At 41.3% G+C, this 17,809-nt stretch overlaps 1 protein-coding gene across 1 annotated transcript in view; it reads right to left on the bottom strand.

The window, feature by feature from the left end:
- NPAS3 (neuronal PAS domain protein 3) overlaps nt 1–17,809 on the bottom strand; it is a 757,526-nt gene that overhangs the window by 111,905 nt on the left and 627,812 nt on the right. Inside the window, exon 6 of the mRNA XM_024741993.1 lies at nt 14,370–14,544. Coding sequence (XP_024597761.1) covers nt 14,370–14,544 — 175 coding nt within the window. The remainder of the gene's footprint in view (nt 1–14,369; nt 14,545–17,809) is intronic.

The raw sequence follows: 17,809 nt of genomic DNA, 5'->3' as shown, positions 1-17,809 counted from the left end.
GAAGAGCGGATATATGTATAACTGATTTACTTTGCTGTACGGCAGAAACTAACACAACATTGTAAATCAACTATACTCCAATAAAACTTAATTTAAAAAAAGGGAAGATATCAGTCAAGCACATTTGGGAACTCTGCTCAATAATCTGTAATGACCTATATGGGAAAAGAATCTATAGAAGAGCGGATATATGTATAACTGATTTACTTTGCTGTACGGCAGAAACTAACACAACATTGTAAATCAACTATACTCCAATAAAAATTAATTTAAAAAAAGGGAAGATATCAGTCAAGCACATCATATATGCTGTGTAGCAGCTAAATCTTTGGGTCATAAGCAGAACACATTTTAATAGGCCAGGCTGGAAGCTACAAACCCTTGGAGACCAACATTGAGGTCTAGTCCAAAGCAGGCCTGGGCAGACTCCAAGCTGGCCTTAGAAAAGGGGAAGTCAGCAGGCCTATCTTGCTGTTCAGAATCCAAAACACTGGGATGGACCTCTGAGAATAAGAATTATGCACCTCTGTTATGCTTTAAGAAAACCAAGTACGAAAAAAAAAAAAAAAAAAAAAAAAAGAAACTGCAAAACAGAATCTGTGCATTAGAGAGACTGGAGGAAGGTAAATTATATCTATTTCCAAGAGAGTCTTTCCCCTTAAATGGAGCCTTTCCAAGAGGACTAAGTTTCAGGTGTGCGTGTGTGTATTTTCAGAAGCACACCTGTGGGTACTGTGATCCATGTAGAATCTGGGATCTTTAAGAGAGAGAATGGGAACATGGTGACAATGACGCCCAAATCAAGCCTTTCAAGTTGGTGCAAGAGCCAGCTCCGTCACCTAAGCCCTGGCCAGACTTTATGTAAGGAATAACTTTGGCGATAAGAGAAGGCTTAACTCAACAGAATGAATAATAACGACAACACTCACTGAACACTTATGATGCTCCATGCTATTGTTCTAAGCATTTTAGATGTATTAACGACACCATAAGGAATGTTAATATGTTAATTCATATGAAGTTAAAACCAACAGGTGATTCATTATTCCTACCCCACTCTCCGAACTATTCAATATACTAGCGGGCCAACATTTTACAATGGGAAACTGAGGCACATGTAAGTTAATTAACTTGATCAAGGTCAAATTTCTGATAAGGGACAGAGCCAGGAGGACCCTGTGCACTTACATATTTGCAACTGCTACAGAAACTAGTATCACGAGAATGTCCTGCAATTCGGGTTAGGGTTGTCATCTTCATATGTCATCAATTCTCAGTTATTCGGGTAACCTGCAAGTTAACCAGACTGCGGATTTTTAAAATCTATAATATGGGCAGTGCAATTGCTACAAATCAGAGAAAACAACGTAGGAACTGATTACCACCACCATACTGTGTCTCCTGTCTCACCACCTTAACATTCTTGTTCTTGTATTCACATTCTTGTTCTTGTATCCTGACATTTTTGTTTCTGCAACCAGTGGTAACTGGTTAGGGTTATCACGGGGGAGGGGAGCAATGAACAGAACCCTGGGTAGCCATGATCATACCCTTACACCAAAATCTATCAGTGTATTGCTTTAGTGGGTGGGAAACCAGAGATGTTTGTGCTCTGCTTATTAAATGAAAATTAGAGAAGACAGGGTGAAAGAGGGATGTGAGACCTGCCAATCAAAACCCAGGGCTGCTCTAAAAACTGTGAAACTTGGAACTGACAGGTCTTGTCTTACAACTTTTCAGTTAATTACTAGATTCATCTTTAGGAAAGCTTGAAGGGTACCCTGAGGACTGAGGAGAGACAATTGGGAGAATGACCAGAGGAACTGGATAATTCAACCTCTGAGCTGACTGGCCAGACTGTGATCATGCCTGCCCTGGAAGAAGAGACTGGCATGGATGGGAGGAGTGGCTTCCGGTAGCAGAAACAAGATCAAGGGCTTCATTACGTGTTTCTGGGGTGTTAGTAGGAGTTTCTCTCTAAAAAAAGTTTCCTATAGTTCAAACAATAAATAGACTAGAGAGCCTAGTTCAAACAAAATAAATAGACTTACTGATCATACATATTTCAGATCTTCACTAAGTTAGTGTTCATTGTTGATCATCAGTGAGAAGATGTGCACTGAAGCTTTTTCCTCTACACTAACTAGGGGGTCCTTTTCACGAAGAGCATTGCACAGGGCAATTATGATAAAGAATGCATTTTGGAAGTACTGGCTTAGAATCTGTGTCAGCTCTGCATTTTAGAAGCAGAGGAGGCCCAACAGGTCCATTACAGTCTGATGTAAAGATTTACCTCTTGTTTATGAAATGGAATCTTTCAACTGAAATCCTTTTGTCAGGTGGTTTTATGTGAATATATGTTCTATGAGAACAAGGACCTTTTTAGTAACTACCATATCTCAGATTCTAAGATAGAGCTTGTCCCGTGCACGTGAAAGAAATAATGACTGAATGAGTGAAGAAATGAATGAGTGAACGTTTTTCATATCTAGACTATCGGAATTTTGTTATTTTTACGCTCTTATATTACTTTTCTGAAATGGAAAGTATTTCCCTAAATATTGGTCACATTTTAAATTCCCTTTTATATTATCGATCAAATCAATTTCTATCTCATTTTGACTAACAGTAATTTGGGGGGGTCAACAGATAATTTTAATCCTCCTCCAATGTCAACCAAGAGACGGCTGGACACAGGATAGTAGAGTTTTAATTCTTTATGTCACCAATTTCACCATTGCTCTTACTGATGTTTTTATGTGGAGAGGACATCCCCTGACAAGTGAGAGGCACTGACCAGCAGACATTTTACTTAAGGCACAAGATACTTTAGTAAACCATAAAGAGGAACGGCTTTGAATCCTAAGGAAATGTGCATCTTAATATTTCATGATAAATAGCATATGTAATTTTTGAATATTTCCAGATTTTATTACCAATTGATAAAAAAATGAAAGTGGACAGATGGTGTCATCAATCCTAATTATGTGAAAGCTTGAGACGTGCATCATTTCTAGAGTATTAATCATTAGCTCCTGGCTAAAGACTGACCACAGGTATATTTCTACCTTTTTCTGTTATCTTAGTTCCAAATCATCGTTTCTTCCTTTGCAATAATTCTTCTCAAGGTCTACTCACTCGCTTCTCGATTAAAGAAATGGCCTCTTGAATGGTTTCCTTTGCTTCCAGTCTGCTCTATTCCACACATCCTTCATGTTCTCGCAAATATAAAGGATCAGGGAATAAGTCCAGTGAACATAAGTTACCAGTAGACAGGAATCAGCATAACATCAGGAAGACTGTTCTAACAGTCAGAGCTGCCTAGGAAGGATGGAGAGTGTCCCCAGCTGGTGGTCTCAGGTAGGGGTTGGACAGCTATTTTAGGTAGATATTGAGAAGCAGCTTGGTGGAACGATTACGAAGAGGAACTCTGGTGTCAAGCTGCTTGGCTTTAAAGCCTAGGCTCTCCAGCTGCTAACTGTATGACTTTTCCAAATTAAAAAGAAAATTTTCTCTCGGTTCCTTCTTCTGTACAACGGGAAAAATAATGATACCTTCCTCATGGTAGTTTGTGAGGAACGAATGAGGTAATGCCTATAATGGGCTTAGCAGAGTGCTTGACACTTGGCAACCGTTCAATGAATATGAGTAGTTATGTTGTGTAGGGATTCAGGAGGCCACAGGTAGTTGTATAATATGACCCTCAAGGAAGGAGCCTTCCAAATTCAAACTTTATTTTTGTATTTATAAGTGTTAAAATAATGTTTTCATCGGGTCCCTGCTCTGTTGAATGAGTTATACTCAGAACTACTTATCACTCCCATCTCAGATGCTTTTCTCTGGTACTTCAGCTGCTCCGAGATCTGGCTCCATCCTGGATAAGCATGCATCTTCGCCTCGTTGAGGAAGGCAGGGCTCTTTCCTGCCTCCTGAATGCAGTGTCCTCACTCCCACTTTGTTCCTTGAGATGAGTCTCCTGGAAGAACGTCTCTGCCTCTTTGCTCTTCGGTTGGTTTTCATGCAGGTCAACGCTGTTCATCAAAGCCACCCACAGTCATTTAGCCTCTCCCTGATTTATTACACCACTTGCCAATTTGATGTCTCAGTCGAGCACAGCAGCAGTGTTATGCTTCTCTTTTTCTCTGGTTGTTGACTGTGTATAAACTTTCTACTGATGATGATCAGTTTCCTAAAGGCAGGTGTCATATCTTTTACCTCTTGTGTCCTCTGTAAGCACCTAGCAAAGTGCTGAAAACAAAACACATGGCCTGAGATCAAATCCCAGGGCCACCGTCTACTCTGGTGTGGAGGCAAGCCATTTACCATCTCTAATTTTCATTTAGGGACACCTTGAGAAATAAATTACTTAAAACATGCCTACTCATGTAATTGGAACATATAGGTAAAACATAATAAAAGTTATTTATTAATATCATCATTAATACTAGAATATTTGCAACAAGTTTTACTTTGAATAGAAAAAGCTGAGAGAGTCAGTACAGTTTTCCAAAGCCAGCATTTCCTGAATTACAGTTAGCGAAGTCAGTGCAGTACAAGTGGAAGGGGTGCAGTTCGGGGGTACTTCCCATTCAGAACACTCCTACAGAGTCAGAAAGATCAGTAGAGAAGAACTCACATTCCTGTGAACCTATCATGTAGCTGGCATTTTTACAGGCTAATTAAGCAAACAAAAAGCAAAAGTCCCTTAACAATATGCATCAAAGTCCCTGACAGTCATGGTATGTGTATGTCTGGGCATGTCAATGCAACCTGCTCCCAAGGAAGCAATGTTCCTGGGCTGTTAATTTCAGGGTTGAAGTTTCAAACCTGAGATAGTTCTGCCAAGACTGCTAATAGCAGTGGCTTATAATACAATGCTACCCTATCATATACCACCTCGCCTTGATTGTCATCGTCACACTCCTGCATTATATTAGTGATCTGTCCCCTTCACAGGATGGTCAGCTCCTGGAAGGCAGGGAACTTCATCTTGTTTCTTCAGTGCTTCGTTTAATGTCTGACATGTGACAGACATGCGGTCAATGGTCACTGAATAGTCTACACAATCCCGAGTATCAGGTGTGTCCGGGTCTTGAAAGAAAATTCACTCTAGTTTATAACAACTAGAGAAAAGACACAAGTGCTTCTTCTCTCAAACTAGTTTTATTAACTAACAGATGGGTTGATGTTTCCCACAGGTCCCAAGAAACCATGATTGTGTTTCATGAGCAGGTATCTTCAGGAGGATACGACCACCTCCTAATGAACCCTATTGGTCTTCTTGCTTTTCTTCCATCTCTTTTGCCTTGGGAGACTTGTTCTGAAAGGAAGAGCCTGGAGAAGCTGCACACAGCCTGGCCCCGCACTGGCCAAGGCAGAGCAGAGACCAAGCACACAGAGACAATTCTGGCTGTGCTCCTGGCTGAGGAGAGGTAGCTAATGGGGAGTTATATAGTTTTGCCTATAATTGATTCAGATGCTACTGTTCATTGTGGTATAAGGAGTTCCAATGTAGGGATGAAGGAAGAAGAAAGTATTAGATGGAGGATTTTAGTCCTCAGTGAGGGACTATATTTAAAAACAAAAGATGGTTGAGCCCGATGAATTACGTGCATGAGGGCATTGTTAGGTTCCTCTCTGGACTTCAGAAGCCCCTCAGAGGAAATTCCTCTGGTTCTATACCTATCAGAGTCCTAACTCCTTTCTCCATCTAGTTCCTAGTTCCTAGGCTTCCCATCTATGCAATCCTAATATTTTACCCTTTCCGCTAATCTTGGCTGCTAACCTGTGTGGTTTGGAGCAAGCCACTTAGAATTTCCATCGCTTTCCCCCATCTGTAAAATAAGGAAAACACACTGACCTGCCTCAGAGGGATAGGGTGTGAATTAACTCCTGTAATTAGCGGTTTCTGTGCTCTGCATACACCAAGCAGGATATGAATGCCAACCATTGTCACCGTGGCCTGAGTAGGCTTTGCTTCTAAAGCTACACTTGGGAATAACCGCTTGGCAAAGAGCTGACAACTGGAAGTTGCTAACTTTACACAGAAGCAATATTTCCAGTATTTTCCCCGAGCAATCATGAGTAAATTGCTCACCAGGGGTGGAAATGGTTTACAGCCAGTTCCGCCTCTTTTGATCTGTGCACCCTGCAAAGCTCAGTCAATGCCAGGTAACTGATCCTTCATAAGTCTGCTGTTTAGTGCAGATGAAGAATTCAGAATGGTATCATTTGGACAGGGGTGAAATTTCTGTGCAGTCGTATGTATTAAAAGCAAATAAATTGTGCTTTGTTCAAGGCAAGAGTTATAGAAATAGAATCTTTAATTTGTTAATATCCAATGACAAAGACAGCCACCTGTGTTTTAAATGGGGAAGAATAGGTCATCTATTTACAACTTGTCTTGGGTTTCATTTTAGAAACTTTGAAATGTACCCCTTATCACCATAGGGAAAGGAAAGTCAAAATTATGACCTAGCAAGCTATATAAAACAACTGTTAAAAATAATGGGTTTAAAAAATTGATTTTCTAAACCTTCAATAGAAGGTTTGGAAAAAAAAAATCCTACATATAAACTGAGTGAACCTATTGTGTACTTTGATAAGAGGCCCATGCTTCTATTACTCAACAAACCATTTGCAACCCTGTAAATACCATTATATTAATTTAGATAAAAGTTGCACATTTTTGAGTTGCCACCACTGTGATCTAAATTTTGGAAAAGAAAGTTAGTTTCAGAATGGCATACAGAACGAGGCTGACATTCAGCATCTTCTCTGGAAACAAAAGGGAGGCTGCCCTTCTGTAGCTGAGTCACCAACACAGATTTTTCACAGGTCAGGGTGTCAAGCCCTCAAGGATGCCTTGTGCTGCAGCTGTGCATTCTGGGAGCTGACCTGGAAGGGATGCTGGGCCAGCACAGCCTGCTGGGGAGGAGGGATTTTTCCTTATTTTCTTTAGCTCCCTTAGGCAAGATCCTAGAAGTACAAACAAGGTTGCCTTTGCACACAGAAGTGTGCAAGCACACAGAAGTGTGAGCAAACACAAATTAAGGTTCTAAGTGTTCCTAGGCCTTGGACAGAAGAAAGCACTGGAGAAATGTATTTCCTTCTGTGGTGGTTATTTTGCTTAGCTGGGGATAAAGGAGACATTTAAGAAAAGCCTACTTTCTGCAAGAAAATTGGTACTACATCAGTGTAGCTTTTTTGAGGCAAAAGAAGCATTCTGCATTTGGCAAGGCAGTCCCTGTAACAGTACTGGCTTGTTTTTGGAGTGTATGCGTCATCTTCATTCAGGAGTGGCAAAAGATAGTTTCTATTTCATTTCCCAATAACGATGGCATAGCTTAGGGAAATACATCATTTTGCACATATAATTTTTGGATAAAAGCTGAGTTTACGCGTAAAGGATGACCTCTTTGGGTTATGAAAAGATTACTTTTTGTTAGGCTGCTTTCTGACGATTAGATTTGACACATATATGTGCACACGGGCACTAACAGGAGTCAGGCCAGTTTTGGGTAATCGTAAACTTGGCTGGATCTTTACTACAGCTACAGTAGAGATCCACTTCATATTCAATCCATCAGAGATAACCGTGGTACATTACCTGATGGATTTATCTTTGCTTGTATTGTATGAATATGGAAAGGAATTAAATGTGTGTTTACAGCTTGATAAACATTCAACATAAATTATACATTTTCATTCCATTTATTAGTCGGGGGCTACGGAAAGCAGGAGTTTCATTGCACAGAAACTGCCTTTCAGATTGAAGGATTACCAGTTTCCTGAAAAGGTAAACTAATTGTAAGAACAGAATTCATTTCTATCTCAAGTGAGTCCCTGCATGGTTTGTATTCAGAGTTTTAGAAAGGCAAAAGGAGCAGACAGCTCATCCTCATGACTATCCAGTTCGTATTTCACACTTCCTGTGGATGCAACATTGTCATCACGAATAAATCTAGTGCTAATAAACCTCGTATCATTTGACAGCTTGAATATTGTAGTTACTACACAAATTATCAAGCTCTATTTATGTCTAAAAGTACTTGGCCTGATCTTCTAGCATTAGGCATGCGGAGCAGTCTCCATGATATTATCTTACCGTATAATGACTCCAAAAATCTCACAGAGATGAATGGTGATAACATAATTTCAGAAAGTTGCCACTCTATATGTAGAAATATATCGGCAATAAAAAACAGTCACTGTGTGCCTTTCCCCAGTAGGGGATCTCTCACTTTTCTTTGATTTTTAAAGGCTTCAGATCAATAACTGGAGTGACATTATTAACAGTTCCCTCAGCACCTTGGCCAGCGCTAATATTAAATCCATTACACCTTCTGTTTGACATTTGCAGTACAGCAGAAAGTGCTGTAGATACAGTCACATTGTCTGGGGACTGAGGTTGGATGTGAGGTTAGTAAGATGGTTTCCCTTGCCTGACTTCTTCTTCTTCTTTTTTTTTTTGCCTTTTTTAAAAAAAATTAATTAATTAATTTATGGCTGTGTTGGCTCTTCGTTTCTGCGCGAGGACTTTCTCTAGTTGGGGCAAGTGGGGGCCACTCTTCATCGTGGTGCGCGGGCCTCTCACTGTCACGGCCTCTCTTGTTGCGGAGCACAGGCTCCAGACACTCAGGCTCAGTAATTGTGGTTCACGGGGCTAGTTGCTCCGCGGCATGTGGGATCCTCCCAGACCAGGGCTCAAACCCGGGTCCCCTGCATTGGCAGGCAGATTCTCAACCACTGCGCCACCAGGGAAGCCCCCCTTGCCTGACTTCTAAATTCAGTTCATTGATAGGAAACTTAAACCAATACAAAAAAAAAAAAAAAATCAGAGAACCTCAACCCTATACTAGATGGTAAATAATTCACCCATAAAAGTACAATTATATCTCGTATCTAAGCGCTTTGGAAATAAAATATTGATCAGATCCTCTGATAAATTTTTACATTCTTTATTGTTATTCCTAAACATTTCATCCTTTAATTATACCTAGTATTATGAAAATCGTCTAACGAGTGCAGAGGAACTGAGTTCCTGTAGAATCGGGAACCGATCAAATTTACCAGAGCGCGGGGGCATAAGTAGAAAATGCAGATTATTTCTATTCAGGCAAGTACTCAACTGCTTCAGTTTTGCTTGCCTTTAAAATATTCAGGACACAGAATAGGCGTAATAGCATAGAGATCATACTCGTGCAATAGTTATCTTAACGTCCCGTAACAGGCTAGATCTGCTGAAAGTTTAGACAAAACACGGTAACCTTTACTTTAGACAACCAACGGTTAACCATGTTGCTGTAGTTACTCTTACTCTTCACCAAAAGTACTGTCTCATACAATTTGCTAAATTGTCTAAACCCCACTACAGTATTGATTTCTCCCTCCGTGAGCTCGTGCCCATTCAATAAGCAGCGAGAATCTCTGGTCCTGGCTGAATGCCCTCTAAGGCAGGACCCAGGTATGTTACTCCTGACAGTGGCCCATGGCTGGGAGCTGACTGCTAGCTAGAGGAAAACAAACCACTGGAGACAGAAAGGAAATTCTCTGTTAAAGTGAGAAACATGACAGGGAAAGTGGCCTGTGAGGTTAAGTGAAAAAGCAGGCTGCCAGAAGCATGTACGTTATGGTTTTATTTTAGTCAAACAGAAAATCCCACTACATAACTATGTTTGTATACATATTTACAGAAACAAAATCTAGAAGGATATCTAGTGTATAAGAACAGTGGTTATTTTGGGGTAGGGGGTATGTTGGCCTTTATTCTTTGTTTTCTGCATTCTCTGAATTTTTCACAAAGGGCATGAATTTTATAATTGGAAAATATCAAGCTGTTTTAATAAGGAGAAGGAGGGAGTGAAACACAACAATTTGATGACCTAACCCAAGGAATATTACTCTTTGCTTTCAAAATACGGAGATATTTCAAGTACCTCCGGGATTTCTTGAAAGAGCTGCTCTTCTGTTTATTAAGCATATAAAAGATGCAGCACTGAATTTTTTTTTTTTTTTAATTTTTGGCTGCGTTGGGTCTTTGTTGCTGCACGCAGGCTTTCTGCTAGTTGAGGCGGGCGGGGGCTGCCCTTCGTTGCGGCGGCTTCTCTTGTTGCGGAGCACGGGCTCCAGGCGCGCGGGCTTCAGTAGTTGTGGTGCGTGGGCTCGGTAGTTGTGGCTCACGGGCTCTAGAGTGCAGGCTCAGTAGTTGTGGCTCACAGGCTTCATTGCTCTGCAGTATGTGGGATCTTCCCGGACCAGGGCTCAAACCCGTGTCCCCTGCATTGGCAGGCAGATTCTTAACCACTGCGCCACCAGGGAAGCCCTGAAATTTATTTTCTTTTAAAGGATATCACTCATAATCCCAAGATTAAAGAATCATTAAGAGTGATGAAAAGATATAAGCAGATCCACAAAACCAAACTGAGCCATCCAGATGTCGTGTTCCAGAGGTTCTGTGCCCACCACCTTGCAGGAACCCACAGGAGCAGAGAAAAGGCTGTGGGCAGCACAGAGCAATCTCTTCCAAAATGCTTGGATCAAGCCCTAAAGAGGCATTCTAGAACTTTATAACTTTTTAAAGTAGGCTACCCATTTAATTTTCTTATGCCTGCCTGAAATTTTCTCTAAAAGAAATGTATTTATTAAACTATTAACGAATGTGCATACATATAAAATATTTATTTGGGTTTGCTGTCCAGTCAACAGATTTTTTTTTTTCTCTCTCTCATTATCTTGAGACTAATTCAAGACAAGACAATCACAGGGCTGGCAGTTCGAAGAAAAAGAATTCCTATTATGGCACAGGATCACTGCCTCTTAGGCTGGTTTAGCCACTAATTTCCTTTTATTATAATGCCAAAAGTTCTTTAGATTTCAGTCATCTAGTAATGCTACACTGAACACATCAGGGCTCCTGAAAAATTCTATACCTACTAGTTCCTTCATTTTCATAATCACCACATATTGATATCTGATTTCCAACCAAATTATACTACTCTTTAAGCAAGAATCGGTGTTTTATCAGAGTTTAAAAGATTATGATGTAGTGAACAACAGTCTTCAAAAATGTTCCTCCGTGTTATTAAGAATTAGAAAATCTTGTTAAAGTTCTTTCAGCTTTTAAGAAACATAAGCAGCTTTGGGATGTAGTGCCTGACATGAACTTTTAAAGTAATTCCCCTGGAGCAATGATCTGCATTAGTGAAGATATTTAGTTAAAGGTAGCATCCTACACTGCCTTTCAGTATTTGAGCAGTCAATCTAATTGCCTTTTTAAGCCAAAGATTGCAAATAACTAACACTACAGAATTTTAAGGCAAAGCCAGTTTAACATTCTCTAATGGTGAGAAATACACTCTCCAACAAGAGACACTTCCTAACGCGATTGTTGCTGACGAGCCCAAGTTGTTAAGGAATGTGCAAAGCAGGGTTTTCCATTTTACTAGTTAGGATGGCTCAAGGAAGGCCAGGAAAACAGGGGAAAGAAAGCCAAGTAAAATTTCAATCATACTTCAAGGATAAATGAAGTGTCCTTGTACAAAGGAGGTATCTTCTTTTTCTGATAACTAGAATTAAAGGAGGCTAAGTGGAACTGAGCACATCCTGGTGCTTCATGGAAGGCATGGGATTTATCAGAGTTTTTTGTTTTTTGTGTGGTTTTTTTTTTGCGGTACGCAGGCCTCTCACTGTTGTGGCCTCTCCCATTGCGGAGCACAGGCTCCGGACGCGCAGGCTCAGCGGCCATGGCTCACGGGCCCAGCCACTCCACGGCACGTGGGATCTTCCCAGACCGGGGCACGAACCCGTGTCCCCTGCATCGGTAGGCGGACTCTCAACCACTGCACCACCGGGGAATCCCTATCAGAGTTTTTATATTTAATCTTAAATGGGTTGATTTGACTCTAGTTTAGGATATCCCAGTAGAACTGGTTTATAGGCTGTGGATTTTTTTTTCTCTTCCAAGGTACAAGTCACCCTTAACATGTGTTTGGGGGAGACATCAAGTTCAATATGAATGAACAGTGGGACCTGGCTGCCAAGAGGACCTACTTCAACGGTGGGCTGCATAACACGAGTATAGTAGCCTAAACCAAGAAAGGTGGCAGTCCCTCTGCTTTGTACTAGTCACAATACATCTAGAGGCTGCACTCAGCTCTCAGAACACTATTTTTAGAGGGTCACCAACAAATGGAAGCACAGCCAGGTGAGGGTGGCTAGGATGGTGACGGTCTTAGCAACATGCCATTGAATAATGGTTGTGGAATGAGGGTCGTTTGATGTGAAAAGGAGAAGGAAGGAGGGAGGAAGAATTTGGTGAATCTGACTTCATATATTTGAGAGGCTGCGATGGGGAGGGAAGAGTAAATCTGAAGTGTTGTCCCACAGGGCAGACCTCCGATCAGTGGGGGAGAAGATGCAGCAAAGTAGGTTCCGGCTCCATATTAGGCATAACTTTCTATCAGAGCTGCTCACCAATGGGGTGGGAAGCCTTGTATGTTCCTTAGCTTCCTGTTAGGAATGAGTGCCAGCAGAGATTGGAAGGGCATCTGTTGGTTTTGCTGTAAAGGGATGGTTGCATAAATTGGAGGTTGGATTAAAGGATTGTTGAAGATTCTTCTTAACTTGCGGGTTTGTGATTCAGGGAAACAAAGTCCACTTTTCCAAGGTCTTAGTTCATACCAAGGTTTATAAACTTGATTTCTTATGCACTGAGTGTTTAAGAGTCATGAGCAGCCCCGTTTCCCAGTCCAACTCCAGAATGGAGTAGAAAACTACTTTCATGTGTTTCTTCTCAAATATGCCCAAATATAAACATTCTATTGACTAAAAAGCAGGTCCAGTGATCTCACTGATGCGTCTATTCAGTGAAGTCAGTGAGCTATGCTATAAGGATATATGACTCCCTCGACCTCTTGGAACAAAATTATTTTCATCTTTAAATGGTAAAGAGTAGTCTTAAATACTCTTTTCTCGTGCATGGGGTTCACTGGAGAAGGATGCCCCCCACCACCCCCGCCAATGCTACAAAATAATGCCCTAGAAGCTGCAGTTAACTTAAATGGGGAAACATGGATTGATTCTAGAAGGAATTAAAATATTTCCAATAGAGGCAAATATGTTTTTTCCCTTCTGTGTGTGCAAACACGCTGTGATTACTTCTAAGCAGACCAAATTATTTTCTTGGAAGTATGTAGTTATTTTAACATTAACCTTAAGATAGGTTTCGGGTTTTTTTTTTTTTCCATTTCTCTTTCACAAGATGCTTTTGTGCTGCGAATCTGTTTTAAAACAACATATCAAGTAAAGTACAAACGTCTTTAGAGGGCAAAAATAATTTCCCAAGTAAGCAAATAAAACTTTGCACTTCAAATCAGGCCTTGATTCATTAAAAATCTTAAACTTCTCATGAGAAAAATTAACATTTAAACCACTGCTGCTTGGCCAAGCACTCCACCACACAAGAATATGAAATATCTCCTCTAAAAAAGTACAAAAAGGACAAAACCACAAATGTGGAACTTCAATTAATTTAAAGCCCCAATCAGCAAAGAATAAATCCTTCGCAGATCTAATTACCAGCGCTCTCGGAAGACCCAGGCCGACCAGCCAATCTTCCCCGTGTTTGAACAGCTTGATGAACTAGGGGACTGATGGATATCAAGTCATTTTGTTTAATTTATAAATGGATTTTCCCCTAATACTTAAATTATCATCAGTACAACACAATGAAAATGGGAACATTCTGAATGCAAAGTCTATAAGAGTCCTGGAAGGAATCCCAATGAGGAATGTCACCTCTGTTCATTCCTCTATACAATTGATCTAATTAAATACTGAGGGTGGAAAGGCAGTTTAAAATGTAGCCATTTCTGTTTTCTTTTTAGCCTTAATTTATCTGTTCACATCTTTCAAGTACCTTCTGATGCTTAAAAAAAAAAAAAAAACACCAAGATTTCTGCACGCCCCTAATACTTTTAATTCTCCACAAGCTAATATTCAAAAAGTCTCTGCCATCAATTTTGCTGAATAATAAATAAATGCATTACATTTAGCCATGGTAACAATGAAAGGCAGACGGCTTTCCAAATCTGAACCTTTTCCCTCCATTAATTTGAAAGAGAAACTAAAGGAATGGGTACATGCTGTATGTGTTGTTCACCTGAAATCAGATCTCTGGATTATACTTATTAAAATGTCTTCTTATTTTCAAATCTCTTCCTTACTTAATTACTGCCCAGGACAGAAAGCTGCATGGAATTGTTAAATACCATTAGACCTATTTATAGTCTCTTCACACTGGCAACTCAAGCGCAATCATTGGCAAAGGTCCTGCCCACCAACCCACATGTTGGAATTGCAAGTCCCACCTGGCTCTGGGGTTTCTGACTGGGAAGAGGAAGATGCTGAGCTGGCTGCATCTTCAGCGGTGCCCTGCGAGAGGAGACCCCGCCCGGGCGGGAGCTTCATGCCCAGCTGCTCTGCCATCTCCACGTGGTCCCCGGGGTGGACATAGTCAAAGACGCTGCTGCCTGTCAGCTCCACCTAGAGGGCGAAGAGAAAGAAGAGTGGGAAAGAAAGTTGTCACAGGCTTTCATTTTCAAATTTACCTACTGGAGCATGGACTTGAGGACACGGGGAGGAGGAAGGGGAAGCTGGGACGAAGTGAGAGAGAGGCATGGACACATATACACTACCAAACGTAAAATAGATAGCTGGTGGGAAGCAGCCACATAGCACAGGGAGATCAGCTCGGTGCTTTGTGACCACCTAGAGGGGTGGGATAGGTAGGGGGGGAGGGAGACGCAAGAGGGAGGAGATATGGGGATATATGTATATGTATAGCTGATTCACTTTGTTATAAAGCAGAAACTAACACACCATTGTATAGCAATTATACTCCAATAAAGATGTTAAAAAAAAAAATTTAGCCCCACTGCGATTCAGCTTCTGAACAGAAAAGGAAATCTATGAAGCCTCCGGAAACAATCCTGGTCCTTAGTCTTTATCCTCACAAGCTTAAGGATTCTTGAAATTGAAAGAGAAAGGTTTTTTTCCCCACATGTATTTATTTAGCAATTGTTTAGCCCAGTTTTTTTCTCATACACTGTTGTTTGCATAAAGCCAAACCATTCTGTGAAATGTGGATGAGTCGGCCTGACTTCAGCTGTTTTATCCACGCATCATCAAATTCTTGCATGTTTGGTGTCAACCGGATGATTGACTGAATTCTACAGTTTGCTTATTGAGAAGTTTGAGCTTTGTATAGAAACAACCAGAGATAGCGGATGAGGATTTTCCTTAAAATACACAGATTTCCAGGATGTGTATTTATACATATCAGCTTATTTCTATGTAAATTTAAATGGAAGAAGTGCTGCTTACAAATATATGCAAAGGCATAATGTTTTCATTAACTATTACTCATTAGCTCTGTAATCATATGGAGAATTTTCCATGCAAAAGAGGTCAGCTGGGGTCTGAAGCAGCCATTTTTTTCTGCTGGTATCAGCTTGTTTTGCCTTCAATCTAATAAAATACATGGTACAAACCTCCTTGAGGGCTTTAAAAAATGTTTTATTTTGTATACTCTTTGTATTAGGCTGACGCTAAAGGTAGAGAATGAATATCAAATACCAGAAGAGGGCCAGCCTGGAATGGAAGCACTGCCTTTTGCAATGCTGTCAGGCGTGGCCCCTGTCTGGGGCGTGTGCTGTCTGAGGGGCAGAAGACACTCGTAAGGACTGGCCTTACCTCTGTACTCCTCTGATGCTATAACTCTTACCTCCTTCCAAGAATAGCAATCATGGTCCTAAAATAATGTAGCTGAGTTACAGGTACTATGGCAGGGAGAGATGTGTTAGCAACAGAACAAGAAAAAGCTCTTTCCCGGGTCACTAATGGCTTTCCCATTCCTCTGGAGTTTAATGGTCTCAGGCCAGCTATGATGTGCTACAGAAACTGCCGGAAGTTCAGACCGTCACAAGTTTCTTGGTGGATATTTACCTAGAACCGCTTCCTACCTCACCTGCCTTTCCTGTGTAATTTGCAGCATCCCTCCAAATTCCACCCGACTGCCTGCACTCTTTTTCCTGCCAAGAAGGAAGGCTGGTGGCGGGCACACTGTCACAGTGAGCGGAATACTCAGAGCAATTATTATCCCCAGAACTCCAAGTCCCGGTAAAATGATCACATCGACTCCCAGACACCATTTGATTAAACTCTTAACAGTCAACACATCTTCAGCATCTATCAATTAACAGAGGTAGAGGCCGAAAAATGGGAGGCTAAATTCAGTTTGGTTAATAGCTATTCCTGAGAAAGGCTTGCATACCTTTCACTGAAAATGAGGTACTTTCTCTTTGCTATTAAATTACGCTCTCCTGTAGTACCCAACTACTGACTCTATAATTTCACAATAACTATTTCCTCCATTTGATATTGTTACAGAGCGTACGTAAATCAGGATTCATAAGTGATGGGTTCCTACCCTCTGGGAGGGAGGGATTACATGGAAATAATCCCTTTAATGTGCGCCTTGCCTCTAAGCATTTCACACAGCAATAAATGGGTAAACTGACTTGGAGCAATTAAGAAATTAAATGAAACTAATGAAATGTGTGTTTTAATATTTCTTGATGGTTATTTTGTTTGGAGGTTAGTGAGTATGAGGAAGTCACTCTCATTTTACGTGGAGTCCAATTGCAGCACTTTTTTTTTTTTTTTTTTGTGGTACGCGGGCCTCTCACTGTTGTGGCCTCTCCCGCTGCGGAGCGCAGGCTCAGCGGCCATGGCTCACGGGCCCAGCCGCTCTGTCGCACGAACCCGCGTCCCCTGCATCGGCAGGCGGACTCTCAACAACTGCGCCACCAGGGAAGCCCCATTGCAGCACTTTAATAACTATTTCTGTCACTTTTCTCAAACTCTGAGTCTTTCTTTAACACTGCAATGTGCCCTTTGGCACACAGCACAGATTGTGATAAGATGACAACACAGGTGGGAGACACAATCGATTTTGTAGGGGTGTTGGTTCTTGAATATTCATGTAAGCCAGTCATACGGGGAGGAGGAGCAGGCCACTATCTCCACAGCCTGATTTACTTAGATGTGCAGGCGCTTCCTCTCCACAAAGTGATGTCCTGAGTATATAGGGCGTCTAGAGCAAGACTGAGTCGCAATGGGCCACATCACACTATGACACGGGGAGGACTTTGTCCTTCAGTCTCTTGAGGACTGTGACAGGGTCAAATTCTCAGTGCCAACCTCTCCATCCCATATTAGGCTTTGGGGTATCCTGGAATTTGACCCTGTCATAGTCTTCATGTATGTACTGTAATAAAGGTCACACAGCGTAGGGGAAAGCACAGAATAGCTGGAGTTATAAACTGACTTGGAGATCAGAATCTTTTCCTCCTCTGCTGTATGACCTTGGACAATTCATTTAACCTCTCTGAGCTTCAGTTTCCTATTCTGAAAGTGGCAGTATTGCTGCTCTGCAGGACCCTGGGGGGTATCGCTCACATTGTATTCTACATGAATGGCACCCCCTGGAGTGCCACACTTTGGAATGGTGCAACGCAGTGGCCTGAGCGCTGGGATGGAAATAAGACTTGCTTTACGTGCCTCACAGCCTAATTTCGAAAATCCAGTGAAACCATGCAGAGGAAATTGCCTTGTGAGAAATAAGCACTATTGTCGCTGCTGTTTGGTGGATAAGAATGGATGACAGGCATGTATATTCCTGTGTAACTTTGGTGAGGAATCCTTAGGGTTTGCATGGTCTCTTTGGAACATCTCTTTAATTAGCTGT

Source organism: Neophocaena asiaeorientalis, unplaced genomic scaffold (genome assembly GCF_003031525.2).
Source record: "Neophocaena asiaeorientalis asiaeorientalis breed wild unplaced genomic scaffold, Neophocaena_asiaeorientalis_V1.1 scaffold83, whole genome shotgun sequence".
In the NCBI taxonomy this organism is placed as follows: domain Eukaryota; kingdom Metazoa; phylum Chordata; class Mammalia; order Artiodactyla; family Phocoenidae; genus Neophocaena; species Neophocaena asiaeorientalis.
The sequence above is the reverse complement of the archived record's forward strand: the minus strand, read 5'-3'. Positions and strand labels throughout refer to the sequence as shown.